This window comes from Chenopodium album, chromosome 17 (genome assembly GCF_948465745.1).
Source record: "Chenopodium album chromosome 17, dcCheAlbu1.1, whole genome shotgun sequence".
NCBI classification, from domain to species: domain Eukaryota; kingdom Viridiplantae; phylum Streptophyta; class Magnoliopsida; order Caryophyllales; family Amaranthaceae; genus Chenopodium; species Chenopodium album.
The window spans coordinates 5,877,892-5,903,219 of NC_137850.1; the positions used below are offsets into that span (position 1 = coordinate 5,877,892).

The window sequence follows — 25,328 nt, forward strand, 5'->3', positions numbered from 1 at the left end:
ACAAGGCATGACCATCATCCAAAGACTTGTTAACAACATGGCCACTGGTAGATTTGCTGTATGGATCAACAGAAACACAAGGATCCAACATTATAGGCACAAGAGCTTCATATCCATGATTATTCAGGGTGTAAGTTACACAGGCATCAGTGACAATAGGGTTTTCTTCAATTTTTTTCGCAGACATTGCATATATGGCTTGGTCATCACCCATAGACATTGAGGTTGCAAACCTATATACAACTTTGCTTGAGCAATGAAAAACACTAGGATCTTTCGAGTAAACCATTAGATTTTTAGAGCTGGAAGGCTGAGAATCTACTGGTTATCCAATGATTCACTAGGATCTTTCGACTACACTGTTAGATCCACTTAGATGAAACCAGATGACATGTCTGCATTAGGTTCCATCCTGCTGCTTGTGGTACTAACACTAGTAGAGCCTGCATTGTCTGGCAACACCCTACTACTCCACACAGACTTCAGCTTGAAAGGTTTCTCTATCACCACTAACAGTAGTTTCCAATTTCTTTGCCTCCAAACCTCTACATATTAGCATATACGTTCTTGATCACAGATCTATCTGCCTCAGAACCTTCCATATTCTTCAAATTTTGGGAATCCATAGTATTCATCAGAGTAACTTCCACTAGATTGAGCACTAGTATCATCAAATGGATTACTCCACTCATCCATCACAGTACTAAAATCCCAATGGAATCGAAATCTCAGGTTGCACCAGAACTTTCTGATGTTCTATCAGCAACTTCAATTGGAGAGTCAGCCAATGCCTTACTTTCAGCATCACTTCTGAATTCTGATCCACACAGTTAATCCAAGACATTCACTCTTTCTTTCTTAAGGGATGTAGACACAATTGACTCATTTTGCTCCACTTTCTGAAACTCCTTTATTGGACTTATGCCAACAACATCAGCATCATTGCTCACGCTAGCAACTTGAATACTATCAATAGGCAAAGCAACCATGCAAACTCCTCCAACATGTTTAATGTCCGATCCAAGCAAGTCGGGTGATTGAATGCTTGTAATGCTTTCTTTCAAGTCGGATGCAGAAAAAAATGATTCATTATGCTCCCTATTTGAGGGACCACCCATCTGACAGACTCTTCCCAGCATCATTGGTGGAATAATCTAATCGATCACTCCAAGCTGCAGCAGCAAGTATGGCAATACCTGAGAAATCCTCCCCCAAACCAATTGAGTCATCATTTAATGATTTCACACCTTTCTCATCAATGTTACCATCACAATCAAATTTTTTGGATTTTGATCCTTCAGAAATAATAACTTCCATAACTGGACTCTGATAACAATCTGAGCAGCTTAGCTGATCTGCAGTGCTATGGTCACCAACAAGGTCCTCAGACTATTCCAAGTCAAACTGGGATCAATAAAACTTGCAAGTTCTGGGCCAACTGTGGTCATGCTTTCACGACAGAAATATATCCCATCAACAAACGATCTATAGACAGAGCGCTTTCCAAACACCAGGTCTAAATGTTTTAACTATGCACAGGGAAGAATGCAAACCTAATCTGCCGGGAAAAGGGAAGAGACAACTTGTTAAAGAAAAAACCTTTACAATCCAATGATCAAAGTCGCAAAACAGTCACACTCCCCCTTCCCACCTCAACTAACGTCCCAATCCAGCAATCCCAAGTGCATAGAAGTTAGTCGTCTACTACAGTAAGGTGTCTACCTTGGGCATCCAGGCAGTCATCGCCTCAAATAATCATATATAGGCAAAAGAAGTAAATAGACTTTAATTTGGACATTCCAGAATAGCAAATTAGTGTGAAAGTGATCATTAACCACAGAACTGCCAATGCAAATTAATCCATGCATCAACAATCAAGATGGACAATCACACAATGAACCTAATAGAAGGCAGAAATTATAGGAACAAAAACTCACAATGAACAGGATGAAGTAAGAGAACATTGACATTATCTATTTTGTTGAAGGACCGCTCAAACGTGCATCCATGTCCTTGGAAGGATATTGGATGTCACAAAACAATAATAACATCCTGGAAAAGTTATACACACTTTCAGAAAAGAAAAATAAAGCCTTTCAGACAAATGTTTACCAGGAAAATTTCATCAAACATCTGGCATTTATATCATCAACCAAGTATGATCCCTAGCAATAACTAAGCATTTCGTACATTCATTCCAAGCTGAGCAATGATAACAACGAAACCAACAGTAAAAAGAACCTAAATTGTAGCAAACTACACCATTTTTTTTATCATCTATTTATAAGCAAAATTAAAGGTCAAGTACTCAAGTCAATATCAAACAAGAATGCAAGCATACATGTTTTGAGCTAGATAGTGCAATCAATGATATACCGAACCCAACTCTTCAATTTAATCTAAGATTAAGCTTTAAAAGAACTTACAATTTCAGAATAAAGGTAAAAAATTAGGCACTAAAAACATCTCATAAGGTAAAATATCCAACCCAAAATCTGAAAAACCAACATAATAACAACAATAGAGATGCAGAAATTCCTACACAGAATAACTAGAGCAGGATCAGCATCATCAAACTTACTTCCCAGCAAAGTATAGCAGCTACAACTGCACAAGTCACATCTTTTTCTCTAGTCCCCACCAGCATAAGTTACTAAATAATAAAGGACTTAAGGAGAACTTTAAAGCAAGTTTTATGAGAGAATTGAAAAAGCTCATACCCAAATAAGCAGAAATCAAAACCGTACAAATGAAAGGGCTACAGCCTACAAGCACAACTGCACAAGCACTGAAATAAATAATGACATCATATAAACAGACTATGCTGCCTTGGGAACCTGAGTTTTTCTAGAAACTCAGAATGAGTTTATTGCTAAGTAATAACAATGTCTCTAGACCCAATTTGAGATATCACCCATCATGACTAGTGTTCCATCAATTAAACTTAATATTCACTTCAAAGTACTAACAAAAACAAGAGGGCAGCAGTATAGAATTCATAAGCTCTAGAATTTAAAGACAGGCACTGGCACAAGCCAATTTCGGTTTTACGAAAATGGTGAAAGATAGTATGTTTTCTAAGACAGAATAAGATTCCTTGTTTGTTACATCAGTATGACATTAAAGGGTGACAAAAAATAAAGGCATAAAAGCACAATATTAAATTGTTTCATGCAGGCATGTGCCCTTGATATGCAGACCAAATACATTTAGCAAGAAGACATGTAAACCACAATGTCTGTTTGAAGATGGTAGATCCACAACACCTGTATCACGCAAGTGCAGTGTTAAATGGAGCTCGCCGTGCCAGATCCAAGCTACAATATCAGAAATTTCTTTCTTTCCTTTAGAATAGATATGAAAGATGACAGTAGATACTGTCAGAACATTATTAAAATGTAGAAAAATAAGCAAATCCATGTTAGTGTTGATGGAGTGCGCTAAAAGACGACATGACATGCTTTGCTATTTCTTTTTACAATATTAAGGTATTAAATCTTCAAAAAGTAATAGTATGAGTACTTATCCACCAACCATAGCTATACTTATGGTATGAAAAAAAGATGTTAAAGTTCAGTAACATCACGATAACCAGTTTCATCCTCTAGCAGCAGTGAGGATCCATAGTCGTAGCACAATTAATATTAAAAAGGCTTAGAAGAAAGTTTTTATGAACTATGTTATAAATCATGCTTTAGAAACTCATGTGAGTAGAGTTGATCACTGGAAGTCTGGAATCCTACAGATTCTTCTTTTACAGTTCATATCTCACATGAGGTAGCAAATAAATACTAATTAAGTCACTACAAAATATTTAGCAGCCATAGTGGGATCATTGATAGTTTGAAGTTTTTGTACGTTTGCTATTGTTTCACTTGCATAGATATTTAGCTCCCATTATTTTGTAACGTCAACCTGTTATTACAATTAAAAAAAAAAAAAAAAAAAAGACACATTAATAACCAGCAGTATAATAATCATCTTAAAAATTGATACAATAGAGGCAAAATTACACCCATTGACGTGAATTATAGTTTAACTATAACCATTGACATCACTTGTCATTAGAGACATTTAATGCACAAATAACTAAATATATAATTCCCAACAGACATAATTAGATACCCAAAATTCCATAAATAATTAAAATAAGGAACCTATCTCAACCCCAGTAGTTTTCTTCCTAGAGCTTGAGTGATTAATTCCACATAGTTGTAACACCATTAGGCAACAATAGATGATCTGAAAGATAAATTACCTCGCTTTTGTTTGAGTAAAACCACATTCTCATGGCGTTCTGTCTGGCTTCCACAAAATTCTTTCTCCAGTTCATTGATATCATCATCGCTCTGAAGAATAAAAAATAAATGAAGTGAGAAAGTCTAATGGAAGTTCAGATTGTCTAAACAGAGAAGGAGAGCAAGGGTAATCGCATTATACCAATTTCCTGAATAAAGGACATGGCTTCCCTATTTTATGGCCAGCAGGAACAATTTCCCAAGGCTTTTGAGCCCTTTCTATATCTTCATCATGAAGAGTAAACACACAAGCTTCCAGCTTAAGCTGCTTCAATACCTAAATTGCCAAGCACAATTTCAAATTACAGCAGAAAATCAATCAGTGGAAAAGGAAAGACAAAAAAAAATTCAAGAGCCAAAGCCACAACAAACACATACCTTTGTGGTGAATGATGGCATATATGGCTGAAGCAGGCATGCAAGAATGCAAACAACTCCAACTAAAGTCTTGACAACAAAAGAACACCTTGATCTGTCTTCAATGTAAAGTTTCCAAACTTTTGTTCTCTGTAACGAAATTATGAAAGCAGAATATCAGTGGCATACATAAACAGAAAGGGAAAATGATTAATGAAAATGCATGTGTGATCATGCCAAAAATCATCATTACCTGGAAGTATCGATTTCCCTCGTTAGCAATAGCCATTGCAGCCTTTAGACCATCTTTCAACTTACCCTGCAATTAAGACACAAATATAGAAAAGAGTATATTAGGTGACAAGCTAGATGCACTCATGCAGTGACAGCAACTTCAGGAAATGGGAGAACAAAGTTTACCTTCTCTAAATACTTGACATATTCTTGCACATAACGTTTAAGGGAATCACCAAACTCGATGTCTATCTCATTGAGCACAGCATCAGGTACATCAGGGACAATAGAGTTATATCCTTTGCCTACGGAGAAATTTAAAATAAGAAATAAAACGAAGTGGAAAGGCACTTTTATTACAAGAGAACATCACAAGTTTTATATTACAAGGGAACATTGCAACCTATGCTCCTTTTTCATCATCTAAATACTTGAATGGTGCTAGATTGAGAAGCCACCTATATATATATATAAGTAGTATCTATAGACTATGGGAACCAACAATTTATATAGTTTAAATAAGACAATAGTCACATTCATAGTTATTTTCGTCCCCCTAAATAAACATAAAATCCCATCACTTACATAACAAGGTGAGATGCATATGATGTGTACAAAATAAGTAGAAAGTAACATCATGATTTCTCTATGGACATTTTAGTCAGTGTACTAGCATGTTCATGTTTAGGGAGAGAAAAACTAAAAATATCATCATTGGTTAGTGAAACACAGGCATAAACTAAAGATATCAATACCGAGGGGCTTAGCGACAAAGGTGAGCACACGATTCATGAAATTGCCCAAATTATCAGCAAGCTCGCTATTGAGTTTTGCTTGCAAGTCCTCCCAAGAGAATCTTGAGTCTGATGTCTACAAAATGTAAACACATAGTTTCAGAAGAGGGGGGATAAATAAGGTTAAAAAAAAGAGATAGTGACTTCAACTGCTTACCTCTGGCCTAACACTAACTAGGTAATATCTCCATACTTCTACAGGTATATTTGTGTCTTTCACTTCATCACCAAAAATTCCAATACCCCTGCTCTTTGAAAATTTCCCTGGAAAGGCATAAAAACTGATAATTAGTTTGAAATCATCTTAAGATACAGAAAGCAAATGATGCAAGAACAAAATGCAAGAGCTGGGAAGGACCTGCTCAAAATAGAAGAAAGTGTGTAGCATGTATCGATTATCGAATGAGGCAGGGTCCAGTTTTCCCCAGTGCCTATCAGATAAGAAGGGAAATGAACCAGAAGCAAGGGTGACACTCAGGCAATTAGCTCTAATAAATAACAGGGGAAGCATGAAAATAAAAGAAAAACGAGTTCCAAAATTAAAAGTTTACCGAATGAAATGAAACATTGTCTTTTCCCATGAATTGGTGTAGCTCGACATTCTGTGGATTTTCCACCACAGCTCCCACTCGGATGTGTGACACTTTGTGATAGATATATAACCAAGGGGAGCATCAAACCAAACATACATCACCTGGTACCAAGAAACAAGGAACAATTAGAAACCATGCCTAGTATATTCAACACAAAAGGAATTAAAGCCAAACAAATTTGAAGATTTGAATTTCCTATATTTTACCTTGTCTTTGAATTTTTCAACAGGAACAGGAACCCCCCATTTAAGATCACGAGTTATGCACTTTGGCGGGAGTTTATTATCCAAACAAACAAGATTCTGAGTATCAGTCAATGCTTGTTCATTCGAAAAGTAAATTCTTTCAGAGAGGGCATGCACATCCTGCTGCACAGTTGCTAGTTGTAGAAATAGATGTTCTGTGGAGTGGAGTGTTGGGTTCGAACTCTGACAAATCTTGCAAATCGGGTCTAATAAATCACGAGCATTTAAATGTGCACTGCAATCCTCACATTGATCGCCTTTACAAGACCCACGGCAGTGAGGGCAGTGACCTCCAACAAAACTGTCCGCCAAAAACTTCAAACAATTTTCACAATACAACTGGAAAAGAAAAGAAATCACAAAATTAATGAGTCATCTTGGCTGTAAAACATGATGCATAAAACTAACAAGCTATATGACCAACACTTTGTTTTCTTGGGTAGAATAAGTGATCTACATTACTCGGAATACTCGATCAATATACTATATCTATCAGGTGCAATCTAAGCTTGTTGAATTAGCAATTAAAAGAAACACTACTTGCTTCCTCCGATCTAATTACACTGCATGACCAAGCAAAATACAAAAATGCACAACTTATAATGTCTTAAAATCTAATTACACCTCTGATTAGATTTCTATGACAATCATGAATTAGCTAAATCGACCATCTCAAAAACAAGCAAAACACATCAAAATTACATAAAACCCTAAATACTTAACTAATTAACTTAGCTTAATTATAATATAATCAATTATAAATAAAACACATGAAACCCTAGAAGCTACTACTCCGTACATATAGTTAAATCGATTAATACATAGAAATTAAGCCAAATTATTATTTCCTCACCAAAAAAAAAAAAAAAAAAAAAAAAATCGATTAAAGTATCCATCAATTATGACTTACGAAAAATAACAAAAATGAAGCAAATTACTTAAAAAAAAAAAAAAAAAAAAAGGTATCGATTAAAGCAACCATAAATTACGAAGCACAACACAATTATTACTCACTCACAAAAAATACGAAGTAATCATACACTAAAGCAACCATCATCAATTACAGACAACAACACAAAAATTAAGCAAAATTCAACACAACTAAATCCTAAATAAAAATAATTTAGTAAGAAGAAATAATTAAACCTGTTCAATTGTATCTTCCGCCAAAAGATTATTCTGAAAGAGTGAATTGAACACTTGATGACAAACAACAGTGTGTTCATCAGTAGAAGTACGACCAAATTGATCAAAACTAATATCAAACCATTGATAAACCTCCCTATGCAAAGGATGGTACTTATCGCAAATCTCGCGAGGCAAAACATTCTCCTTAGCCGCCCTAACCTCGGTACTGGTACCGTATTCATCGGTACCGCAAACGAACAATACATTATACTCCCTTAACCGGCAGAACCTAGCGAACACATCGGCGCTCAGCACTGATCCGATTATGTTTCCTAGGTGAGGCAAGTTGTTGACATACGGAAGCGCGCTCGTCACGAGTATGTTTCGATCCCCGGCTTTCGGGAGCTTAACTGGTGATCCCTCCATAAGAAAATTGCAGAGGAAGGAGAAGGAGAGCTTTGGAGTTATGAGCTGAAACTGGAACTGGCTTTTATAGTTAACGGCTGAAAAAAAAAAAAAAAAAAGGTCAATTTTTTTTTTTTTTTTTTTTTTTTTTGTCATTTAATTATAGAATCTACGAGTAGTAATATTTTTTTTTGACAGGAATTAATTTTGGTTATCATTGGATTTGTTTTTAATTACCAAATTTAATATATTGTACGGTTTGTACCTTTATTATTTACCAATACTTTTTCAAAATAAACAAATTTAAAAGAAAAATATATTTTTGATACTCGTAATATTGTATAGGAATTGTGGATTAATTGCCCACAACTTGTATCCCATTAATTTTCTCCAGCAACATTCATTCTCCATTGCAAAAAAAACCCAAATTTAATCCTAGACTTGTTACCGGGTAAATTCAGGTTGATCTCTGAGATAAATGATGCGAATAAATCTCCTCTCACAATTTATTCATTTTCTTTTATTTTTTAAATGATAAAAGTAAAATAATTAAGTGGCACAGATTTCAACACATAAAGTTGTGAGAGGAGATAAATTAGATTGTTGATCTCTGAGATCAACTGGGGCTCCCTCCTTGTTACCCACCCAACCCAAATCTATACATTTACTCCGATCAGGCGCCGGTAATTATTTCAACGGCTTCGCCGTCGAAATTAAAACGAAAACCCTAAATAAAAGAGAAGAAGAGTTAACCTCGTCGGGAAAGCGATGTTGCTGACACTAATAACTAGCAATGGCTCGTTAAGGTGTTGATGTATGATTTATGAAGAAGAAGAACTATGATGTAAGAATTAATGTTGGAGACGATTAATAGAGGTATTATCATTGGTTAGAAATGGAGGTTTTTTTTTCGTCAATCAAAGAATACAAAGATGAGATTTTATTTTTTATTTTAAATAAACTCTAGAAAATAGAAAAAAATGTATGATGAATATTAAAATCATTAATGGGATAATTAGGGCTTACCTCACAATTGAAAGTAGGAAAAAACGATGGAGAAGAAATTTAGGTCGTCGTGAAATCCCGTGGAATGGCGGTTGTCGTTGGTGGAGTGCTATGATCAATTGATCACTCTATTGTTTTTTATATTTTTTTTAACTTTTGTTGACAGAAAGAACGAAGTGGAAAAAGAAGAATACGTTATCAATTGAAAATATTCGAAGAAACTTGGAATTGGACCAGACAACTTATTACGAAACAGGTTAAAAAAAACGCAAACTAGTTAATGACTTTAAAAAGACTGAGGGATAATCCCGGTGAATAGGTTAAATTAATATCCAATCTTACTTAGATAATATTTTCAGAATTATTTTAGGTGCCTTTATTGCCAAGGCAAAATAGGTAAGAGTGATTTCCTCAAAAAAAAAATAAAAAAATAAAAAAAAAAGGAAAAAAAAGGGAGTGGCTTCCAAGGGCGAATTATATTATCTACCCGTTATTTGTAATATTTGAAAATTTAAATACGTCAAACTCATTAATTTGATCAATAGAATTTGGCAAAATCTAATGAGTGCCTTCAAGGCAATTAGATAATAATAAGAGAATTAAAAGTTAAAATATTAATATTAACTAGGTTATTCTCGTGCGATGTACGGTTTAAATTAACCACTCTTATAATTTATATTCAATTGCATTACATTGTATATGAAGATCAGAATTAAATATAAAAATAATCTACATTTAAGGAAAGTAAATAAAATTAAAACCAGGATCAAACATCAAACAAATTAGGTATGTGAAACTATAATTTAAGACTATTAGGAGAGAAACTTGGTTAATTGAATTTTATATAGAAACTTATGCATTAAAGTCAAAAGTGTAGATTAAAAAAAAAAAAAAAATCATAAATAATTGATGACATCATACATAAAATTGGAGGGAAAAAATTTAATGTGACAATGACATGTAAGATTGTTTCATAATTGATGATATCAACAATGTTTTATTTTAGTAATAGTTAATAAATATTTTAAGAATTTTCATATTAATTACACCATTTTCTTGTTTGGCACAAAATGTTTTTTAAATATCCATCTCCACCTTGTTTACGTGTTAACCGGTTTAAAATTAAGGGCCTAGAAAACGAGGTCACTAAAATTAGACCACCACGGACCACAGTGCATGCGATGATATGTGACTAATTTGACCCTTGATTAAAAGTGGACCCAACCAAATTGTACCAACTAAAAAAAATGATCTGGGGTCCACGTTTGTCAATTGAAATCCTACGTGGCAAACAAACAGACATTTTTTTTCCCTCTCTTAGCTGGGTTTCTTCTTCGAAAAGGGTAAACTGTTTATTACTCCGTACAATTTTTCTAATTAGGGATTTAGGGTTTAAATTTGGGGCAAAAAATCGAGGTTTTTCAATTTCTTGGATCTAAATAGAGTTAAATTTTCTTCGTTTTCGAAATTTCTGGAGATTGTTTTGAAGATGAATTGATTAATTTTCCAGAAAAATCTTAACAATGGATTCTCCGGTGGTAGCTGTGAAAGATAACAAGCTATTAAAGGGAGCTTTTGCTGTCGGCGGAATCATGGTTACTCTCGTAATCTATGGTGTTTTGCAGGTAATTTAAACCCTAATTATGTTCGATTAATTTGTAAAACGATCAAACTTGATGATTTTCGTCTTTATTGTTATTTATTTTTGTCTGTAATGACTTTGTTGTTATCTGTGTTGATTTTTTTAACAGTTTTTAATGTTGTTTTTGGATTATGTTGATTAGCTGAAATATATGAAAATAAGTTGCGAGCTCAGTAATAATAGTGGAACATTTCAAAAGAGTTTTGTTGTTGATTTGTATCTAATTTGCAATTAATATTTAGTGAAATTTAAGTTGTAATGAATAGTGGAAATACGATTAATTTGTGCAGAAATTAGTGGTTTTTGATTTGAAATCATCAAAAATCGCGGCGATATGATTAAGGTTGAAGATTTGAAGGCAGCATTTGGTGTGATGAATGTTGAATTATATGCTTATTGTATTTATTAATTGAGTTGAAGAATGTTACGTTTTGCTTATTTCTGTGGTGTACTGAGCTGAAGATTTTGTGATCATGCAGGAAAAGCTCATGAGAATTCCGTATGGGCAAAACAAAGAATTTTTCACATTCTCACTATTTCTAGTCTTCTGCAATCGTCTTACGACCTCAGCTGTATCTGCTGCTTCATTAGTGGTAAAGTTGTTATTGAATTGGTCTAGATATGTTGTGAACTGATTTGGCTGTAATGTACTCGACATTGCATATCTACTGTTTTGTTGTAATGCTGATATGTCTATGTTGTGTATGAAATTATGCGTTAATTGTGTCGTGGTTTTGACTCTTGCCATTCGTCGATTTGTTTCTTTAGGCGAGTAAGAAAGCTTTGGATCCTGTTGCCCCTGTTTATAAGTACTGCTTGGTGTCTGTAACAAATATTCTAACCACAACATGCCAGTATGAAGTGAGTAAATGCTCCTGAGATGGAAGTGAATTTGATGAAAATCATGGTCAATTTGTTAATGCTGGAAGTTTGGGATCAGATTTTAAACCAACCTTCTTGCTTTCTTTCAGGCGCTTAAATATGTCAGTTTTCCTGTCCAGACTCTTGCAAAATGTGCCAAAATGATACCAGTCATGGTAAGTGGAAAATCACTAATGTTAATAGCTTGTTTCAAAAATATCCAAAGGGACAAGGCTAGCGATATTTCTGCATATCTTATTTATTAGCTTTCTTTGCTAGATGTTTGATCCACTCTTCTTTCCTTGCATTTGCAGATTTGGGGTTCTATAATCATGCAGAAAAGATACAAGGGGCTCGATTATTTGTGGGCTGTCCTTGTAACCGTTGGATGTTCTGTGTTTATTCTGTATCCGGTTAGTATTATGGTCTTGTTTAAATTTTTTTGCAGCTTGAGATTGTGATTGTTAGTGCTGTTGTAATCATCTTCATGCATTTGAATTGGTGTTTTGTTGTTCATTATAGCTAGAGTATTCTTTATAGATTATTTCCCTATCATTTTTCTTGGATTTTTAGGCGTCAGCATTCTAATCATGTAGTGGTAGCGTGCTAATGCTCATATTCAATGTAAATATGTCTTGTAGAAGGAAATGCTTGCTTTATACTTCCTCCATTCTTTTTTATTGTACCATTTGGTATGGCACAAAATGTAAGAAATAGTGTAAAAGATGTAGTATGTCAAAAGTGCTTATGTGACAAAAACAAATGAGAGAGAGAGAAAAGGTGGGGTAATAATGGTTGTTATGTCATGTGAACAAGGCTAAGTTGGGTATTATGTGTGTGAATACGACTGAAAAGTTAAAAAAACATACTTCGTACCCAATAAGGAAATGGTGCAATTAATATGCAACTTCCCAAAAAGGATAATGGTGCAATTAAAAAAAAAAAAGGAATTAGTATTAATTTTTAACTGTATTAGTTGAAAGTCGTCTTATCATTGGCCATCAGCCCATCACGATTGGGTAGTACCACCCCCCCCCCCCCCTCTCTTTTTTTTTTTTCTTCTCTTTTTGGGAGTCATGACCCTTTTGTTGTTGTTGCCTCTTCAATACAGGCAGGAGATGATATCAGCCCCTACAAGAAAGGGAGAGAGAGCACGGTTTGGGGTATGTCCCTCATGGCCGGCTATCTGGGGTATTAGTCTTGCACTTTAACTCGCTATTTTATCTCGTGTTGTGCTGCTTTGAGTTTCACATACTGGTTTACTTGATGCAACATTTTCCTTTCCTATGAGTTTAGCAGTGTGTGAGGAAGGTCTATAGTTTACCCGAACTTACTCTGCCAAAACGTTCCCTTATTCCTCTCTTAAGCAGTAACATCCTAATCATCCCCTCTACTCCACTCTTTAGTTAAGGAGGCGGTCAATATGTTTACACTTGAAGCAGAGATATTCTCTATAGGTCTGCTTAGACTGGAATACGATAAAGTGAGGGAGATACAATATTGCTGAATTAATAAATGATATCATTTGCATCTTATATTTGAAAAAGGATAGGGTGTCGGAGTACTCTTTTTCTTTGCACTTGATCTGGGAATGAGAAACTATACAAAGCACTCTATTTCAACCTATGTTTCTGTAGACTTGTTTCGATTTTTGACGATTTGAGACATCTTGGGATTGTCACAACATTTTGATTATGTACTTGTTTCCCTATCCTGTTATAAAGTCTTGTATTTATTTGGTGAAATAGCATACTTTGCATTCTTCTTTCCTGACTTCAATGTCTCAAATAGCTTAAACATCACAAGTGTCATTGTTTCCTTGTGCAGATTTGATGGCTTTACAAGCACATTCCAAGACAAATTATTCAAAGGTTACAATATGGAAATACACAACCAAATATTTTATACAACATTGTGCTCCTGTGTGCTAAGTTTGACTGGTAGGTATACAGTGTTTATTATTCTATTGCTTCATGCATTCCCAGTTGGTCTATTTGTTTTATTCTGATGTGTGAGGATGGATATTAACATTTTGAATTTACATAAGATGCATGCCATGTTACTGGTAATTTGAACTGTAAGTCACTTGACATGTGTTGAAATTACTGAAACCAAAATCTTTAATACCTTTGACGTGTTTGCTATGGATCGGATTGATTTCATATACACAATTACCTGTGGAATATGGACTTTTGCACATATTTTGATGAATTTGTTCTTTTGCTTGACAGGACTTGTATTACAGGGGCAACTTCTGGCAGCTATAGATTTTATTCATAGACACAATGATTGTTTATATGATATTGTATTGCTTTCTATTGTAAGATTCATATCTTTTCTCTTAATCTATTATTCCAACAGTTCATATGCAAATCTTGGGAAACTCAATTTGCAACGTGTCTTAATCTTCTATTTTTCATGTTATTTGGTGGTGCATCATAGTAGCTTATATTGGAGCTTGTACAGGTAGCTACTGCTAGTCAGTTCTTCATTTCTTATACAATTCGGACCTTTGGTGCTCTCACTTTTGCGACCATAATGACTACAAGACAGGTGAGTTTTGCTCTATATGTTTCGTTTTTGTTTCTTTGTTTTCTGCTACAATGAGTAACTTGCTGAAACAAGTGTCCTCTGTAAATGCAGCTTATCAGCATCCTACTCTCATGCCTGTGGTTTGCTCATCCTTTAAGCCCATTGCAATGGCTTGGAGCAGTAAGACCTTTGACCTCTTGGTATTTTTGTCCAAAATTGCAGTGATATTGTTTAATAATGCATTATCCTCCACCAGGTTATTGTCTTCGGTTCGCTATATGCGAAAAGCTTCTTGAGGGGCAACACCCAAAAATCCCCTCCTCCAACAGACGAGCAAGATAAAGAATTGGCTCCACTAAAGGGCAACCCGTAAGTCAAAAGCATTTTTTTCCATTGTCGTAGTTTTGCCCCATGTTGAGGTTGCTAAGTGACCCCATTTTCTTAGACTTGATCTTGTAGAGGGGGATTTTGGTGATAACAGATAGATAATGTTATAGTACTAGGGATTTTTATAGTGAATATGGATAGTTAGTTTGATAGTCGTAGGGAACATGACCGGGTTGGTAATATGGCTTTTCTCTCCTATATTTTCTAAACGGGAAGATGAATAGTTTATGTTATTGTTAAGCAAGTCGGCAGTTCAACATGTATTACATTGTAAAACTTTTTTAAAAAAAAATATTTTGGCAATTCAGGCATTCAGCTAATTTATGTGAAATATTCCCAAAAAAAAAAATAAAATAAAATATATATGCACTAAGTGTATATGTTAAATCTTGATTAAACCTTGTGAGGTAGCATATTATCAAATGTTGACTATGCACTAGTCATGCATTGTGCATCACTCGATAAGCAGGCTTTTCCAGTGGCACATTGGCACCACACTCTTGTGCCTTCAAAATGCACTTCCTAGCACACCTCCAAGCGCCAAGCAATGCCCCTTGAATGAACTAAGCTAGCCTCAGTGTCTGTGGTATGTCCGGTCGGTCACTCACGCTTTAATGTACTAATGAAAGGTTGAGTTGGAAGAGTACACAGGGGAATGCTTGTGTTGGTTGAACTCTTAATTTAAATGTACAGATGATACTTGAGGGTTTTAGTCTTGAGTATGTCTTCCATGGTTTTTATTTTATTTTTATTTTTTTAATTACAAAAGTAGACTAGTAATCTTTAATCAAAAAGATGTTTTAATTAATCTCAGGGTTTGTTCAAAAAAAAAAAAAAAAAAAAAATCTCTGGGTTTTTTTTCTTCACATTTATTCACCTGAGACCGAGGTATTATAATTGAGTTTAAGTAATCCTTATTATCCCTTATCTCTTAGAAGATCATGTTGGATATTTACGTTGTTATATAGAGTAAAAAAAAAAAAAAATGAAAAATTCACGAAAAAAACGTCTATATATTCTCATTGAAAATTCAAACAGAATCCATAATTATAAAAAAAACTCAAGAATCCTATATGCGAAAATTGCTTATTCAAATAGTCCAGACATATCATCAGTTTCTGGTAAGTACTCAGCATTCATTTTCTTAATTTGGAGGAGGGACGAAAATTTCATCAGAAGTCCCTGTTGAGTAGAATTGCTGCTCGGTCTCAGTAGGCAGTTAGGCACCTTGAAGGCAGCTTCCAGCACTTGTGGTGATAATGCCTTCCAGACTGAAGTCTTCACAGCTAAGTGTGTAAAAACAGGACTGCAAACACCGCGAAAAAGTTATGTTAGAAAATAAATCTTTAGTCTAAATAACCAAAACCAAATACACCAATACAAAACAAAGGATTCTGTTTCTTACTTTGTAGTAGAGATGATAGAAAACCACTCCAAGCCATCACCATCCGCAATCTTTGAAACAACCAAAAAAACTGGGGCACAATGAACATATTGCCTGCTGTGATCGTGGACTCCAACACCCTCTTACCATAAGCCCCAACTACTTGAACTCAACCACTACCTCTGATGACGTAAGTCGCCTGTAGGCAGATTCACAAGAGAACCCTGGAGAGCACATAGCTTTTCCATTGAGCCTAACAAGGTCAGCCCCAAGGCCTACCTCATCCACCAAGGGCAAGTTCTTGGTGTTCAAGACGACCACCTTTCCACCACCCTTGATGTCAACAACTCAACATCCAATGGAGCTTCCTCACAATTCAATGCCATTCCATCACGGTGTTCCTTCTCGGGTTTAGGCATTTTGTGTTCCTTCTCGGGTTTAGGCATTTTGTGTTCCAAAAGTTTTGGTACATATCCTCTGACACTTTATGTGTTTATCATTTTAAACATGTGATGACTCCACATAACAAATTAGATTTATTACTGCTACTATTATTTGGAGAATTTGAAGAAGGTGAAGAAGAAGTTTTAGGAGGGGATTTTCTTAAAGGACTACTACCTTTAAATACTTTCATTTTTTCAATTTTTTCTTATGGAAAGATTCAAAATAATCAAGATTTTATTACAACATGGAAGGGAATAAATTAGAGATGAACACCCGTAGTTTATGGTAAGTTGAATTAACCACATGTAGCTCAATCTATTTATCTATATTGCCACTTTCACATGAATTAGGTTTGCATCTAAAAAATGCTTATAACAAAACTTGAACTCAAGACCAACAAGTCTTAAGTTAAGAGTCTTACCATCTTAGCCATTTATTAATTGTATTTTTTTATCCAACAAAATTATAGTTAACTTAGATAAGTAAATTTGTGTCTTATTATACTATTTGTTTCCATTATGTAATGATTGAGTTCGACAGCTAAAAAATATTTATAGTAAGACTTAAACTCAAAATCAACAAGTTTTACTATCTAAACAGTTGAATTTGATTAGCAAATTAATCAAGTACAAACTAGCAACTCGGGGCATCACCCGGGCCACACACTAGTTAATTTCCTAAACTTCGTGCCAAAAGAAGTACGATGCTTAAAAAAAAAGTCACCTTGAATCTATTGAACATTTAGACATTTAGTTGAATGATTATAAAAGCAGAATATATCCAGAAAGTAAACTTGTATATATAACGTATAATGCCTTTATTTCAATCTTTTAATGGAAGACCATTCGCCTTCTCAAAATTTACATCTTAGACACCACACTCGTAAACCTTTACAGGTAAAATAAAAATAAAACATCAACAATATCTCAATCATAACATATATTTTTTTTTTTAAATCAAAACGACACACTGCAAACCAACAGCATAAAACGAAGTACAAAAGTATAACCCAATTATCAACACTCAGGTGTAAGGGTATGGTCTCTCTTAGAATCCTTGCAATAATCATAAACCAAGTAGTTTCTTTGGGCCCACGTCATCGCCGCGACTTGTTGTGGGCTGAGGTTATTGGGCCCAGAAGGTGACATTTTTGGAAGATGACATGATCCTTTAGGCCCACCAAATTCACAGCCCGCAATCTTGAAATTACGATATTGCCCCACAAAAGGTTGATAATTGTAATTGGCTTTGATTTTACCATCTTCAGTGGCCCAAGATGAAGCATCCCAAATTGATCCATACATGTACATGGGCCTTTGTGGAAACGTGGCATCACTTTTTCTAGGGTACCTTCTTATAGGTACATCATCCACTAAGAATCTGCAATGTGGCACATTAAATTTCATTAATTTCAACATTATTGTATAAATAATAAATAAGGAAAATGCTATAAATAGTCTTTAGGGTTACATGTAAGCATTAAATACACACTAGATTATCGTATAAAACTAATGTGACACATTAAATTTCATTAATTTCAACATTATTGTATAAATAATAAAATAAGGAAAATGCTACTCCCTCTGTCCCCAAAATTTCGACCCTTTTAGCATAATTTTAGTCTCAAAATGATCGACCTATTTGCATTAAAATACCCACCAATTTATAACAATATTAGTGCAAAATTAGCTTCCCCATATAAAATTTTGTTTTTTCATGTATTTTTAATACTTTATCTCTCTACTTTTTTACAAACCCTGTGTAAATTTATCTTTCCAATATGTTTTTATTTCTTTTTATTTAAGTTTCTTAATAACCGCGAAATCAACTCAAAAAGATCGAAGTTTTGGGGACGGAGGGAGTATAAATAGTCCTTATGGCTACATATAAGCATTAAATACACACTAGAAAATCGTATAGAAAAAAAAAGAAAATCATAAAAATATAAACACTATTTACACTGATTTACGCGTATTTTTGTTATGAATTCCTAATTTTATTCAATTTTCAAGAGTGTAATTAATGCTTATACATATCAATTAGAGCTATATATAGCATCACCCATAAAATAATACTCCGTATGATATAGTAATAATAATAATAGTTATATTGATTTATGAGGAAATAGGACAAATGTGTTTATGCCATTTGTCTTAGAAATCAAAACTTTGATTTGTGACATCCTTATAATTATGGCCCGTTTATAATTTGGCTTAATTGGTCACTTTACAACATTCCTTTTCATGTTTAGATGGGCTATTATCATCCCTACATTTTACATCAAAGGGACCATATAAGATACTTAGGTTTCTATTTTTAATGTGTTTTTTGTAAATTTTCATGATGTTACATCATTTTCATTTGGAGGAGGTGGTGGAGGTGGATGCCCTGATTAGGACGATGTAGTTGACGGGTTGAGTTTTCATATTAGTAGAAAGGTAAGGGGTCAAGGGGAGGTGTTAGTAATGGATTAAGCATCGATCTGTGTAGAAGTAGATGTGCACGAGTTTGAGGCGATGAATTATATATACTAGTATCTTTATAATTTTTTCGCAATAAAAGAAACCATCGTAAATCGTAATAATGATTAGGTAAAGTTAAAATTCTAGTATAGCTTATTTTAAAAAGAGAAATTTCGATTGTAATCACATGTTAGAAGCTTTTCTCTTACATGATGGATGTTAATAAAAGAAAACTTCTATGAATGTTATCAACTTGTTTTTATTGGTTAGCTTAATTGTGATTGTATTAGAAATCTTAATTGGTTGTCAAACTCATATGTGATATTGTACCATAATCTTCCATTGGAAGAGTGTTGGAGTATATAAATCTAGGCTACTAATCATTCATTCATTTGTCTGATAAAGCAAAGATCTTAAAAATTAAGAATCATATAATTAAATTACTTTATATTTCTTCACCAATAATAATAAGCCAAGCACTAGCTTAGCCATCTGTGATCAATAATCATTATTAACATCATTATCTTAATTATAAATTGTTATTGATTGAATGTGATCTTTCCCAGAATAGTATCCACAATTATTGTTCATGACTTGTCACACAAGTATTGGTAGTTAATAATTACTCTTTCCAAAATCCTAAATCAATAAAATAAACTTCATTCTATGACTTAATTTTTTTATTTATTTTAATATTAACCATCAATTCTAATGTCTTATGTTCTAGAAAAGCATATTTCTATTAAATTCAGTTCATCCCAAAAATCATCATCGGTCACATATGATCTAAATAATCTCTAAGGAATTCAACCAAAATATCAAAATCATCCTTTACTCTTTCAATTTACAAACCTCCAATTCTTCACCGTATATATCATATAAATAAATTTTCATCGCTTTTTTTTTTCTTGCTATGATATTGTTTTTTGTTACATGAAAAATTTAAAATTATATAGTTATTATAATTTTGAATGGACAGATTTGGGAGAATCACTGTCCCTCAAATATTGCTCCGTATGTATTAATGGACAATTTGTCCCATGATTAATAATATTGGCACTACTTTACCTTCAAAAAAAAAAAAAAACTATATTTTATTTAACTTATTTTGACTCATTTTAAATAAAATATTATAATTAATTCTCACAAGTTTAATTTACAATTACAACACCCTTTAATATTTTTAAGTTTAACTAAGTTCTACAGTACATAAAATAAATTAATTTGTTAAGATTTGACAAAATACAGTAATTAAACTCGTTCAAAGAAATTAAATTAGTCATATAAAATAGTCAAAAGAAATTTAATGTTGAACATTAAATTAATCAACTGCCCTAATGCAAATACGGATTTGGTCACTTTTTAGTAAAGGTACCAATAATTGAACCTAAAATAGTACGGCCAAATATTTATATAATTGATTGTCAACCTCCATTATTAATTCCGACAAAGGTGATCTAAATTAAGTTATGGCGTACTACTCTTCCTTAAGTTTGTGCATGTTAATGTCAATGTTTTGGTGAGGTGTCGGTTCATCTTTTTTTCAAGGGTATACTTCTTGTCCCCCTCTTTTTTACAATATTGTACGTCCAATGGTCCATTATCTTATTATGGGATCTTAAATAACCTTCATGATTTATGGTTGTGACCATTGAGGGGAACTAGGGCCAGGGGTCGTTTTTGGGGTTGGTCGCCTATGGAATCATTGCGTTACAATATACTACTCCCTTCATCCCTAAATTACATTTCTACTTCTTCTATTATGTAAAAGATAAATGTTAGAAGTAGGAATGTAATTTAGGAACGGATGGAGTAACATACTATAAACGAGCACCGACTCTCAGATTGAAAAGATGAGTCATTTTCCTGATTTCCTCTCAGCATCGTTCTTCACCTCTATATTAATCCTTGATAAAACCATGTAATTTTTATCAGTTTGTGTATGACAAAGTAGCTAGCGACGTGTATCTCTTAAAGCCCAAGAGTTCACTCTTATACATTAATTTTAGGTTAAGTACAACGTTGATACGCTTCCCTTAATTTTTCTAGCATGACAATACTATTATGGACTCACACTCTAGTTAGGATATCCCATCAATCTCTATAAATCTTTTCTATCAATAATTAATTATGCCATGAATAAATCTAAAAAAGATACGCCTTGCTGTTAGCTTATGAAATAGACGTCATGTCAACAAAAGGAAAATACCATTTTTTCACGTCCATTGTTCATATTGCAATCATACAAACTAACATACAAAAACTATGAAGTAAAAACAAATTAAATTAGTTTTAATTGATAGAATAGGGCAATACTAATTTTACAGGACGAAACATCCTTGTTATTGTTAAAGATCGATCATAGGACAAAATTTGCACCTTTTGCTCTCGAGTAAGCAATACTCTTTTAAGGTTATGTATAACTTATTGAGAAGGAAGGTAAGAAATTTACCACGTATAAAATTGCATTAACCGACAAATTGCCATATATAAGCCATATATATAATATGTACGTGATTTAAATTTAGTGGTTAGATATTATATCATTATATATATATAAATCGAATAACTAATAGGAGAAATAGGGAAAATGATACGTACATTATGTCATTTTGTGACCAAAATATGGCATAGTTGTGAAAATCTTTGGTAGGATCAAACCATAAATGAAATTTCATTTCTCTTCCAATAAGCCTTCCATCTCCACTTCCTTCTACATAAACATTTGTTTGTAATACGTATGGTTTTCCAGGGGTTGTTCCAAGAAATTCAATATCAACTTCATCATGGTGACCAGGAAAATCTTCTTGATTTGAAAGCTGCAAAAAATTAATTACAATTTTATATAAATAATTATTTAATTAGTAGGTAATCACCACCTAAAAGTTTCTTTAATTAAAATATTTTCTTTCTTAAATTAAATTCTTTTTTTTGAAAGTTAAATGGACGGAGTGTCTATAGTCTCTATACTCACTCCGTCACATTTCTACAGTGTTAATTATACTCGCTCTGTCACGTGTATTGTATAAATTTTCGTACGAAAGTATTTGATTTTATTGTAGAAAGCAAAATGCGAGTAGACTAATATAAAGTCGGATTTGTAGAGTTTTAAATTATCTTACGTAGAAGGATGTGATCACTCCGGCAGTGTAGCCGGGTTGGAGCTTCATTGCGGCACTGAAGTAACCCGATTGATACCGTTTCAAGGACTTGAATCCACTACCTATTATTAACAGAAAATATTAGTACACCATTTAACTTAAGTTATAGAAACTTTATAAAACTTAAATATTTAACAAAATTCTGAATTGTAACAATAAATGTAAGTGGTAAGAGAGAAAAAAATGTTAGATTTATTGGCAATTTAATTTAATTAATGTTAGATGGATTTCAATTTTATCATTTGGCTTGAATTAAAGTTGTTTTAACTGAGTTTTGACATTAAAAATATTGATAATAAGTAGGTTCATAGTTCATATGAATAGCTATATGTCTCAGTCAAGCCATTGATCTGAGGTATCATGTGGTGGTTTTGATTATAAATTTAACCACTTGAAATAGCACCTGAAATATTAGAAATTCTTTATATACCGTAAATAGTAAGTCCAAAGTTATGGTGCATTACTATTTATGGTATGACAAATAAAAAAGAACACCACGAGTATACTATTACAAAAATAAAAAGTTATGTATATTAAACTATTGTTTAGTAGGCTTAATAATAATTAAAAAGAAAAAAAGAAAAAGTTTATCTCCTCGATATATCGGTAATCAGGTTATCACCCATGCTAAATTTTACTCAAAAAGTCACTATAACACTGTTAATGAGGATTGCAAACCGTAATTCGGAAGTTTATGAGAGTGATATGCATATTAACGAGACAAATTAGAGAGGTCTTAGACAAAGCAAAAAGGAAAAAAAATAAAATAAAAAATGATTGATTACCAGTACTACGGTCGAGCCAGACCGTGACAGTGCCTTGTTGGAACGTCTGGTGTTGAGGACCCCATAGAGTTCTATACCCTTGATTGAAACTCAAAGGAGCAACTTGGGAACTAGGGTAGTAGCCAGGGGAAGGTTGTGCATTGCATAAATGAGACACAAGAAGAAGAGTAATGAGACACACAAAAGGGGCCATTTTTTTTTCTATATTTTGTGGGGAAAAGGAAATAGTAATATTTAAAAGAAGTTGTACTAATGCTTAGTGTTTAGGGATCAAGAGAAATGAGTATATATTGAAGAGTGTGCTAATTTAAGTGGGTATAAATAGGAGGTATTAAATGACCCTATGAAAAGAAGTTGATTTGGAAGTTACAAATAAAGACAAAAATAGCAACATCTTGTGAATAAATAATGCACAAATTTTCTTTCTCTTACACTCTATATAATTGGCACTTTTATTTTTTGCCCTTTTTAACGATTATTTATGGAAAATATTATAGTTGGACTAAGACACTTGGACACTTGGTTATTGGAATTAGTTATATGGCATTATCTTAGGGTCATGTGAATCCAAAAGGTGTGGGTATGTAGTTTCACTGATTTTGCGCTCAAATTGGCTACTATTTTCACTACATTGTGATGAATTTAGGTGATTTGGTAGGTAATCGGTTTCTACAAGTACGCAACATTATTGTATTAAACTATAAGTTACACACTTATAAGTCATGCGGCTAAACATCAATTATAGGTTCCAAGTCTTTTAATGTACATACTCTTTCTGTTCAAATCAAATTCTTATTGGTAGTTGTTTTCGATTTTATACAACGGTAAAAATATAGTTAGATGTACAAACGTTATCAAATTTATAATCTAAAGTAGCTTTAAATGAGCGTTATTAACTAGGTATACTAAGCTAGGTTTGGTGCATGTATTTGATTGGAAATCTATCTTATGCCTTTGAGATTATGAATTCGAGTTTTTCTAACTACATGTATGCTTAGCTTGGAGAGATGATCCCTTACCCTTTCGGCCTTCCCTTTATTTCCAAGTATTTGCCTCCAAAAAAATTGGACTAAAAATGTGAGTGGATAAAATGTTTCTTCCTATATTGTATATAGAAAGTACGTAGTAAGTAAAGTGGTCTATAGAGAGCCTTGACGAATACATAGACGAATACAAAGATCTAATACAATAAAAATATCATTCACCCTTTACATGTATAAATAAATATGCAGCAAGAAATATAAAAAAGACATTTAAGTTCATGCCTTTTATATGCCTTTTATATATTTGTTGCAACTAATTTGAGACAACTTTGCTTAGAAAGTGATGCGAGTAATTCCGGATAAATAGAGTTATATTGATTTCTTAAAGTTAAACTAAATTAATTTTAAAAAACTCAAGTATGTTTTACTTATAGTAAATTTTTTTTTTCCTTTCTTCTTATGCTGCCATTTTATTTTAATTTGAGTGGTGCATGTTGGTACTTAGGAAATCATATTGCATGCAGCATGCATATATTTCACAAAAAAATAAAAAAAAAAAAAATAAATAAAAAAAAAAAAATTTGTATGTATGTTTTAAGCTTTTCTAATTATTTTCTGGTCATGACAATTTTCTTGATGTATCTGTGACAATCCACCTTTGCTTTTTTCATTGATGGTGAACAGTTACATAGTTGTAATTTGTAGAGGAATTTGAAGGAGAGTACCACGGAGTTGTACAATTCAAAAGTTGAATTAAGTGATTTGCACCTTTTTTTATTTGGGTCTTTCCCCTTTTCTCTTTTCTATTTGTTGTACTAACTTTTACAGAAAAATTAATTGAATTGAAGTTGCAAATTATTTAAAGTCTAGTACTCCATTCGTTTTTAAATACTTACTCTATTTTTATTTTCCGGCCATTTTTGCATGCATGCCTCGTACATTTATCTTACCTTTCCTAATCCCAAGCACCCTTTTTTTTGTGAATAAATTAAATTAAGTTTCAAAAAAAATGACAATACAGTTTGTTTATATATAATTATTAATATATTTGAATATGGAGTGCAATAAACCATTATTAACATATTTGAGTTTGGAGAGCAATAAACCATTATGGATAAAGTTAAGAGTTCAAATAACAATTAACCACTATTGATGGATATAAAATAAATTACAGAATGTATTATGTGAAATTGGACTCAGAATAAGTCCTATGATCCTATCATATCACTAATGGCAGCATTTTAATAACTTAATTTTACAAATTAATGACTTATATCATCAAATTTATAGCATGTATCGATATTTTAATAACATATAGTATTTACCATTTAATAAATTAACAATTTAATAACTTATTATATTGATAATTTAATGGCTAATATCAATAATTTGTAGCTTTTTTCAGCAATTTAGTGACATATATTAATAATTTAATGGTAATATTGACAATTCAATAACTTACATTTGTCTGTGATTTAATTATTTATGTCAACCATTTAATATTCCCTCCATTATTTTTAAGTTGACACGCTTTAAAGGGACTTTTACAATATTTACAAACTATATTTGACTATCTATAATATTTATAATTACAAAACTTACGATAAAATATAGTCATGTGAGATTTT

General features: G+C 32.9%; 2 protein-coding genes and 2 pseudogenes across 2 annotated transcripts; 1 reads left to right on the forward strand and 3 right to left on the reverse strand.

The window, feature by feature from the left end:
• Positions 1 to 1,098: 1,098 nt before the first annotated feature.
• Positions 1,099 to 8,075, reverse strand: LOC145588569 (putative methionine--tRNA ligase; annotated as a pseudogene).
• A 2,348-nt stretch (positions 8,076 to 10,423) lies between these two features.
• LOC145587503 (UDP-galactose/UDP-glucose transporter 5B-like) lies at positions 10,424 to 15,248 on the forward strand. The gene is made up of 12 exons (XM_081644239.1): positions 10,424 to 10,684; positions 11,181 to 11,294; positions 11,470 to 11,562; positions 11,673 to 11,738; positions 11,877 to 11,975; positions 12,674 to 12,753; positions 13,390 to 13,502; positions 13,794 to 13,882; positions 14,029 to 14,115; positions 14,206 to 14,274; positions 14,351 to 14,463; positions 14,951 to 15,248. Exons 1-12 carry the CDS (start codon positions 10,583 to 10,585, stop codon positions 15,051 to 15,053), a joined length of 1,128 nt encoding a protein of 375 aa, XP_081500365.1. The 5' UTR covers positions 10,424 to 10,582; the 3' UTR covers positions 15,054 to 15,248.
• Positions 15,249 to 15,625: 377 nt separating this feature from the next.
• On the reverse strand, positions 15,626 to 16,311 carry LOC145588570 (13S globulin seed storage protein 1-like; annotated as a pseudogene).
• Positions 16,312 to 17,086: 775 nt separating this feature from the next.
• On the reverse strand, positions 17,087 to 23,006 carry LOC145589440 (xyloglucan endotransglucosylase/hydrolase protein 31-like). The gene is made up of 4 exons (XM_081646006.1): positions 22,718 to 23,006; positions 21,894 to 21,994; positions 21,373 to 21,590; positions 17,087 to 17,689 (listed from the first exon to the last, which is right to left on the reverse strand). Exons 1-4 carry the CDS (start codon positions 22,908 to 22,910, stop codon positions 17,326 to 17,328), a joined length of 876 nt encoding a protein of 291 aa, XP_081502132.1. The 5' UTR covers positions 22,911 to 23,006; the 3' UTR covers positions 17,087 to 17,325.
• Positions 23,007 to 25,328: the final 2,322 nt, after the last annotated feature.

Excerpts from the sequence above, each read along its gene's own strand:
- LOC145587503 (XM_081644239.1), top strand. The coding sequence starts at position 10,583 with ATGGATTCTCCGGTGGTAGCTGTGAAAGATAACAAGCTATTAAAGGGA. Across the intron at positions 11,295-11,469 it reads TATCTGCTGCTTCATTAGTG|GCGAGTAAGAAAGCTTTGGA; the intron begins GTAAAGTTGTTA and ends TTGTTTCTTTAG. Across the intron at positions 14,116-14,205 it reads CCATAATGACTACAAGACAG|CTTATCAGCATCCTACTCTC; the intron begins GTGAGTTTTGCT and ends CTGTAAATGCAG.
- LOC145589440 (XM_081646006.1), bottom strand. The coding sequence starts at position 22,910 with ATGGCCCCTTTTGTGTGTCTCATTACTCTTCTTCTTGTGTCTCATTTA. Across the intron at positions 21,995-22,717 it reads CTGGCTCGACCGTAGTACTG|GTAGTGGATTCAAGTCCTTG; the intron begins GTAATCAATCAT and ends TGTTAATAATAG. Across the intron at positions 21,591-21,893 it reads GAGTGATCACATCCTTCTAC|CTTTCAAATCAAGAAGATTT; the intron begins GTAAGATAATTT and ends AATTTTTTGCAG.